The sequence below is a fragment of the Cavia porcellus genome, unplaced genomic scaffold (assembly GCF_034190915.1).
Source record: "Cavia porcellus strain 051 isolate PalLab524CR breed Dunkin Hartley unplaced genomic scaffold, mCavPor4.1 scaffold_14, whole genome shotgun sequence".
Lineage (NCBI taxonomy): Eukaryota > Metazoa > Chordata > Mammalia > Rodentia > Caviidae > Cavia > Cavia porcellus.
The window spans coordinates 75,694,785-75,703,626 of NW_026947497.1; the positions used below are offsets into that span (position 1 = coordinate 75,694,785).

General features: G+C 53.2%; 1 protein-coding gene across 4 annotated transcripts in view; it reads left to right on the forward strand.

The window, feature by feature from the left end:
• Bdh1 (3-hydroxybutyrate dehydrogenase 1) overlaps positions 1-6,883 on the forward strand; it is a 37,132-nt gene extending 30,249 nt beyond the window's left edge. For all 4 annotated transcript variants that reach the window (XM_013160412.3, XM_063224290.1, XM_005006886.4 and 1 more), the window contains exons 6-7: positions 1,954-2,106; positions 3,633-6,883. In XM_013160412.3, coding sequence (XP_013015866.1) covers positions 1,954-2,106; positions 3,633-4,102 — 623 coding nt within the window. In that variant the 3' untranslated portion in view covers positions 4,103-6,883. The remainder of the gene's footprint in view (positions 1-1,953; positions 2,107-3,632) is intronic.
• Positions 6,884-8,842: the final 1,959 nt, after the last annotated feature.

The window sequence follows — 8,842 nt, forward strand, 5'->3', positions numbered from 1 at the left end:
CCAGGGATCCAGGAATAGGATTCCCAGGTCAAGTTGCGGCCACCTTTTCAGATAACAGTGGCAGATGTGATTGTTTGGTTTCTAGGTGGAAAAGGACTAAAGACATGCTTTTTAGATTGTAAGCCGTTGTCCCATATGAATCAAGCACCAAACCACCAGAAATCCCACAAACAAAAAGAGAAGCAGGCTGAGGAAGGACAGGGCCATGGCCACCTGTCTCAGGGAAGGGGACTCAGGCAGAAGAAGGTGTCAGGAGGCTGCAGGAGAAGCAGCAGGCTGACACTTGGGTGTTCTTTAGTTGAGTCAGGGTCTCACTAAGTCACTAAGCCACCCAGGCTTGAGTTCAGCTCGTTCTCCTGCCTCATCCTCCCAGAGTGCTGAGATTATACCGTCACAACCAATAGTGTTCATTTATTGAGGACCTCATGTGCGTATTGATGGAGGGGGGAGCCAGGAGAAAGAGAGGGCTTTTGAAGAGGAGGGAGCCAGCCCAAGTGCTGGCTGTGACAAGTAGAGGGGGTCCCCTGCTCCTCCAGGAAGCGGGGAGTGTGAGGGTTTAGGAGGAGCCTGCTGCGAGGGGTGGGATCTGGGGTGCTGTCACTGGCGAGGACCCTGACGGTGTCACTAGGTCTTCCTGGAGTTTGTGAGGTCCCTGCAGGCAGCAGCGAGGGGCCCTGCACACTTTGTTAACCAGCAATTTCCTTTCCTTGATAAATGTCCTTAATTCACTGTAATTGAAGGGGAAGGCACAGAGATCGGTGGATGGAGCTGTAATTTGGTCAGGACGGAAGGAGAACAGATGGGGTGCAATCACTCTCACTGACACAACTCATTTCCGTGATGGGCTCAGAAAGTGGCCGGGTTCCTGCAGGAAGGGGGTATGGGGGGGGGGGCTCTGCTATGACGCTGCCCAGGAAGGGGTTCAGGACTTTCAGCCCAAGAGATGATCCCCAGGTGGCTAAGCCTCAAGGGTTCCCCAACAGAGAGGCAGGCCCTGGCCTGGGGATCTGCCCATCTGGTCTTTGCACCCCAAAACACTGAATTCCAAGAAGGCCCTGTAAACAGGGCTGCCTCCCTGGGTTCCTTTCCCTGGATTTAGCGCTACCTCCAACTTCTCAGTTAAACTTCAGTTTGGGCTTTCCTATTATGGCCTCAGTTTCTCTACCAGTAAGATGGGTCAATAGACCAGCAAACCCTTTGAGCCTTCCTGCACCTGTATTCTCTGTGTCTATAAGAGCCAGGTGTCCTTTAGCAAGCAGGTCCTGTGGGAAGCAGTCCACCAGTGTGAGAGTGTGTGTGTCCTCTGAACTCTGGAGCATTACACATGCTGAGAAAATAGGTCTCTGCTGGCAAAGGGACCCTGGGCCTGACAAGTCACTGGGCCTCACATGTGCTGAACAGCACACTGTGTCATGGTTTGGAAGAGGAAGATGAGAATGTAGAGTGGCTGTTACAAGGGTCTCAGGAAGGAGCAGAGGTGTCATTTGGGCTGTATCGTCCAGACTTGAAGGACAACCCAGCAAACAGCACTTTAGGCCTGCTGTCATTCTTGGGTGACTCAAAAGTTTTCTGAGAGCTTGGGCAAGAGGCTGGAAGTCACAGGGAATGGGGCCAAGTGGAGCAGGGGGTGCTGTAGGCTGATAGGTGATATCTGAGGCCGGACGCAGTTGTATCCGCTCCTGGACTGGTCAGCTGAACACTCACAGTTTAAAGAAGCCAAGATTTGATTTGGCTCACAGGTTCAGGGCATGGTCACCTGGCTCCAAGGCAGGATATCATGGTGGAAGGGCAGAACAAAGCTGCCAGGAGACGTAAGAGCACCATAGAGGAAGAGGTCAGGGCCCAGACATTGTCTCCAAGGTCTTGGCACAGCCATGCTTCACTAATCTCCAAGGAGATCTCTCAAGCCAATCAAATTGGCAATCCAGATTAACTGCCATGTCTTCTGTCCAGGGATGTGGGGCCTGGTTAACAATGCAGGCATCTCGACCTTCGGGGAGGTAGAGTTCACCAGCCTGGAGACCTACAAGGAAGTGGCAGAAGTGAACCTCTGGGGCACAGTGCGGACAACGAAATCTTTCCTCCCCCTCCTCCGAAGAGCCAAAGGTGAGTTGAGAAGACAGCTGCTTCTTGTCCCCTGGACATGCTCAGGATGGAAATTCCCCAGAGCCACCGTCCACAGCAGCAAGGCTGAGCTCATGAGTCCTGTGGCCATGCTAGGTGCTTAGAAGGTGGTGGGCAGAGGGGCATGACCAGATGTGTGACCTTCGGACAGTACAGCAGGTGTACCCATCATGGTACCACAGCAGGTGGCTTAATAAGAGTTAGTCTCCCCTTCTGTGGGGTTTTCACATCATAATTACAATGAGACAATTGTGGCACTGAATTAGGGAGAAGTATTAATCAAGATTAGAAATTTAGAAGACAAACAAAACACCCAGTCATAGCAAGTAGCTAAATGTAAACAGAGTACACTCACAGGCCTTTCTGAAAGGTGCCCCCCACAGAGCCCATGACCCCAGGATGGGCTGTGTTCCTTCCTTCCTTCCTTCCTTCCTGGTGTACTCCAGGGTAAGGGGTCCTGGTTGAATAGGGTTCACCTCCAGCCCTACCCAGGACTGAGAGAAGCTGTGGTGGCTCCTGATACCCTCAGGCTGGGCACCTTTCAAGGTCACCACTCTTCCAGTGCTGGAGACTCTACCCGCCTGCCCCAGCCCTGAAATCAGATTCGAACCCTGCCTCCTCCACCTTGGCCCGCTTCTCTGTGGGATGGGTGGTCTTAGGTTACTGCCCCACCTCCATCCCTAGCTTTGCTTCCCATCAGTGCATCTATAGACCCAGGGTGCTAATTACCTGCCATGTCACTAGGAGCATTGTCATTTGCCAAGGTGGCACTGCCCTTTGATACATGTGCAGTTTAAAGAGGAGAGGTTTATTTTGGCCCACGGTTTCAGAGAGTTCAGTCCACGGTTGCCTGACTCCAAGGCGGAGAAGCATCGTGGTGGAAGGGCCGGGTGGAGGGAAGCACTCACCCGATGGTTGCCAGGAGACAGAGAGGAATGAAGAGTCTGCAAAAAGACCATTTACAGTTGTGCCTTCCTCCAGCTAGGCCCCGAATCCTAATAGCCCTTCAGTTAGGAACTCATCAGTGAGTTAACCCATCAAGGCATCTCCTAATCAATCAAGCTGACAGTCAGGATTCACTGTCATACTGAGTGAGCTGAATTTTAAACTCCATGAGTGGAAGGAGAAGGTCCTATCCTGTGTTTCTCCAGCATCAAATTTTGCACACGGATTCCCCGTGGTCACAGCTGTCCTGCCTCTCCTGTTCTCCCGTTGCACTTTTACCTCCAGGTCTGACCACCAGGCAGGGCTATGTCTGGTTTTGAGTTAGTCAGTTGTGTGTTGCCTGTTATCCTGTGTCCTCCCAGCAAGCAGGGCTTGCTTGTCCCTCCTTTGTCCTCCTCTGCCCTGCCTGGCACACCCAGGAGAAGATCAGGGGTGCTAACCTGTAGGAGGCCCAAGCTGGCTGTAGTTGTACCCCTGGCCCTGGGTGGTTCTGAAGCGGTGCCAGCCAGGTGTCTGTGTCGGGGTGGTGCCGGCTGAAAAGTGTTTGCCATCTCCTTCCGTAGGCCGCGTGGTTAACATCAGCAGCATGCTGGGCCGCATGGCCAACCCAGCCCGCTCTCCATACTGCATCACCAAGTTTGGGGTGGAGGCCTTCTCTGACTGCCTGCGCTACGAGATGTACCCTCTGGGCGTGAAGGTCAGCGTGGTGGAGCCTGGCAACTACATCGCCGCCACCAGCCTCTACAGCCCCGAGCGCATCCAGGCCATCGCCAAGAAGATGTGGGATGAGCTGCCTGAGGTCGTGCGCAAGGACTATGGCAAGAAGTACTTCGATGAGAAGATCGCCAAGATGGAGACCTACTGCAACAGCGGCTCCACAGACACGTCCCCCGTCATCGATGCCGTCACCCACGCCCTGACCGCCACCACACCCTACACCCGCTACCACCCCATGGACTACTACTGGTGGCTGCGAATGCAGATCATCACCCACTTGCCTGGAGCCGTCTCTGACATGATCTACATACACTGAGAGCTTTGCTGTGGCCTGGCGGGAGCCGCAGCGGAGGGGAGGAGGGCGGGTGGAACACATACAGACACCTCTCCACCAGCCACCTGTGGGTCACCGCTGTCTTAGGAAGGCTCATTTTAGCATTAACCAGAGGCAGTAACCTGGCCTGACTGGTTCACGTGGTGATTGGCCTAGGTCCTCACAAGACGGGGTCCAGCCAGGTGCTCTGGACCCTGCCGTGAATGTGGTGCGTCTATCTGGGTTTGATTTCGTATGAAAATTTTGAGAAACATCTTTATATTAAAAACATTTATTATAGAATAGAATCCCTATTCCATTATACCTTTAGGCAAAACATTAACTCAAAAATATGTTGATCTTTTTGCCAGCCTTATGAGTAAGAATGACAGATGATTTTTGGTTCTGTGCATGAAGAATTTGCAGCAGAGAACAGATACATGAAATAACATATGTGCGTCCCAGAGTGTCCCACGTGTCCCTTTACCCAGGAGTCTTCTGACCAATCCTGTGTCCCCTGGAACCTTGTACACTGTGTCCACTGTGTACCTCTTTGCAGGTCCATATGCTGTATGGGTGGGGCATGGTGCTGCACACCTGTAATTCCAGCACTCGGAGGCTGAGGCAGAAGGATCACAAGTTCAAGGCCAGTTTGGTGCTATGTAAGTGGCAGGCGGCAACAGTGATTTCATTGTGGAAGGGACGTGGATCATTCTGGAGCCCTTCATCTGAGATCTTTCCACTGTCCTTGAGGACCTGAGCTGGTGTTGCTTTTAGCTAAGAGGGAAGTTTGTTTCTGGTTTGGGTCTGCTCGATTTTGCCTGGGGTAGGATTGGTGTTGGCTGGGGCTACAGATGGAGTAACCATGCCAAGGCCCAAGTGCTGGGTACATTCTCCCCAGGGTACCCTGTTAGTCCCATGTCTCACACACACACACACACACACACACACACACACACACACACACACACCTGCTGGGCAGGGCTTCTGGGCCCCCTTCATGGGTAGCTCACCTTCCTGCTGGAGCTTTACTTTTAATTAAACCAAGACACTGCTAGGTATAGTCTGTGTTCCTGCTTGGCCTTGGATTTGAAAGCTGCCATCCCTGCAATTGCTCAGGGCCTGGATTTTTGGACCCAAACTAGGCACCATGTCCTCCAGGTGGCTGCAAGCTTCTGGCAGGGTCCTGAGTGCCAGCTTTGCAAATCAAATCAAAATAGGGCCGCCCTCCTCCCGGGGAGGACCAGGCTGCCACTAGAGGGCATCCAACTCCTCTGCAGCCAGAACTTGATTCCTACTGAACTGAGAGGGTTCCATACAAGGCCAGGTCTCGCACAGGGCGTGTGGCCCCTACCCCGGAAACTGCTTGGGAACGGAAAAGGAAGGCCGCTTCAGACACAGCCGTGCTGCGCTCCTCCCAGCTGCCTGACTCGAGTCTGGAGCCTGGAGAAGGCAGAGGAGCCCTGGCAGCTGGAACAGGCAGTGGGGCACAGGCAGTGCCAAGGCAAAGAGGACCTCACAAAGAGCAAATTCAGCCTGCCTTTGGGGCCTTTGTCTCCTCTGTCTGAAACGTTGCCCTGTCCCAGCTTCTGTCTGCGGGGACACCGAGGAGGGGCTGTTACCTACACAGCTTGCCTCCAGCAGGGGTCTTCCACAAGCTTCCACTTTTACATCTTAGGAGAATTTGTTCTCAGGCTTCGTAAAGGTGAATGGATGTAACTCCTGCAGCCAGACATGTGCGCCCCTCCCTGGGAACCAGAGGAAAGTGGGTGGCCCCATGCTCTGTGCCCCAGTCAGCAGGAAACAGAACTCTGGGGACACCACATCTGTGCTTGTGGAGGTCCTTAGTAGTAAGACTACAATCGCCTGCAGCCTGTTCCCATTTTTAATTTTTTCCCGGTGATTGAGAAGCCTAAGGTGACTTTCCTCCAACTAATCTCCCATTTACCCTCCACTTCCCTCACTTTCTGGCAGCTAACAGCTGAATTGGGTACCGTGTATATTTTAATCATTATGAGAAGCAGATGAGCCAAGCAGAACTGAGACTGTTCCCATTTTATAGATGACATAACTGAGGCCTGAAGAAGGGAAATGGCTCTCTTGATGTCACAACAGATGTGGGCAGAACCAGGTAAAAAAAAAGTCTCCTAGGGATACCATTCCCCCTCCTAGGGGCACCAGTTACCATCATAGAACACCACGGCTGACAACAACCTGAGCAGCACAGCTGGCTCAATCACGGAGCAGTGGTTGCCACCCCGGCCATCACTGCCCGCAGAGAGCAGATTGCTGTGCCTTCCTCTTGGGGTAGCCTAGGTCCTGTCCTGCTGAAAACAGGTGCTGTCCTGGAGAGGAGCCACATCTCCAGTACCCTATGATGATGCCCTTGGTCAGGGAGGCCAGAGGTGCCTCTCCTGATGCTGCCTCAGGCCTGCGGCTCGGGGCCTGGAGCTCTCGAAGGACTCCCTATATCCCAAGCAGGATGTACTGCTTAAACAGGGGCAAGGTGAGTCCTCAGCCAGCCCTGGCAGCCCTGCACCAGGTCGAGGGACTGAATGGAATCCTCTCAAACTCATGTGCTAAAGCCCATCGCTGTGGTACAGGGAGGGTTTTTGGCAGGAAATAAGGACAAATGAGGTCCTGGGGGTGACATACTAACTCACCCATCAATATGAAGGTTGTGGCCTAATGAGAGGAAGAGAGAGCTTTCTTCCCCCAGCATATTTGACTTCCAGCCTTTGGAACTGCAAAAATAAAACAAATTTCCATTGCTTTGGTTTTTGAGAGAGGGTCTTGCTTTGTAGTTCATGCTGGCCTTGAACTCACTGGGTACCCCAGGTTGGCCTGTGATTTGTGGGTATCCTCCTGCTACACTTCCCACATGTTGGTATGGGTATGCACCATGACACCCAGCCCTAAGTTTCTGTTCTGTAAGTTCTAGACCATGGCATTTTGTTATAAACTGTCCAAAATGGCCAATTCAGCCAGGAACGACTCATTTATTATCTCCCTGAAACTCTTCGCTAGCCTATGAGTCTGCCATCTGTCATGTGATCTTCAGCTTGAGTTGGTGCTGCAGGAAAAGGAGAGAAAACATTTCAGGCAGAGCCTGAGACTGCAGGAGGGAGCTCAGCTGACGCAGGGCTTTAGTGGGGCTCTGTGGGGACCCAGAGTCTGGCCTGCCACTACCGTGCACCCATCTTCTGTTGGCTGGAGGCTGGACAAGAGCTCAAGATGCTTGGCCGGGCCTTGTTATGGAGCACGCGCTGTGCTCACTCCACCCCAGGGCCAAGAGGGTGCTGAGCAGGGGCAGGGAGTCCGCCAAAGACTTGGTGCTGAGGTCTGTCCACTTTCTGTGTTTCAAACAGCCCGGCTCCGCAGGTCCCGCTGCACTTCCTGTGCTCATGTGGGTGTGCAAAGGTTCCGGGCTCAGGCTGCAGGTATCAGCCAGGCTCGAATGTGTGTGTGGTGCCAGGCACAGTTCCCAACCAGTCTGCCACTGCCACCTCTCACCCAATTCTGCATTCTCTCAGCCACCCTAGCAGGCAGGCAGGGTGGGGTCGAGATCTCATTTTACAGATCAAGAAACAGGCTTTGCTCAGTCTCTTCCCACCAAAGAGATGAAGCCTGGCGATGGCCACACCAGATCCAACCTCCAGCCCGGAGTCAGAGATGCATGAAAAGCGGGGCAGATGGCACAGGATCTAAAATAAGGAGGAGAAAAAAATACTCAATTACGCAACAGCGAGAGGAATCTTGACACCCATGCACAGGAACTGCCACCGCAGGGCTGCATGAGCCAGTTCTTCCCTTTCCTCTCCCAGTCCTGTCCGGGGGAGACCATGGGCCAGAGGGGCTCACCAGTGCCCCTGCAGTGGGCAGTGTACCTGGCTGGGCTGATTCTGTCCCTACATGGGCATTTCTTTTCTCCTTTTCCTTCTTTTTCATGAAACAGGGTCTGGCTGTTTTCCAGGCTGGCCTTAAACTCACAGTGACCCTCCTCCCGCAGCCTCTGGAGGCTATGGGATTCCAAGTGCGGGGCACTATTCCACCTGGCCCTAGGTAGGCATTTCTGTGGGCATGCTCTAGGAACCCCCAAATCCTGGGAGCTTCCCAAAAGGCCTTGAGGAGCCGAGGAGCAGAGCTTGAGGTGCATAGTGGTGATTTCTGCACTGCTGGCATGAAGAGGGATTTGGGGTTCTAGGGCTCTAGTGGAAACCAAACAGGGGCTCTTCTGATGCGTACAGGTGCTGAGAAGTGGTGATTCATGAATGGTGGCTTCAGAGACACAGGGTGAGCACCTGCTGGTCCAGAGACTGTGGACAAAGGATCAGAGAGCTAGGGGCATGGACTGAGAGGAGAGGAAGGGGCACTGGGCCAGCATCAAGCCTGAATTGCAGCTCCCTGGATGGGCAGCCTGATAGCTGTGGCTTGAATCCCTCCAGTGATAGGGAGCTCATTACTTCTTGAGGAAGCACGTCCTTACTTTAGAAATATCCAAAGTCTAAACTGCAGTCTACCATCTCTATCCAGATTCCTTTGGCACCTGGCTCTGACCCAGACTCACCCAGAGCAATGTAAGCCTTGTCAGCCCTCAGAATATGTGGAAGTGGCCGCATCAAGTCCAAAGCCCAGACCCTTCATTTGACAAGAGCTCTGTAACCCCTGACTGTCTGAACATATTTTAGCCACGGTTACCTTGTCCCTCATTCCTGAATGGCCACCAGAGTCCTCCCCAAGTGA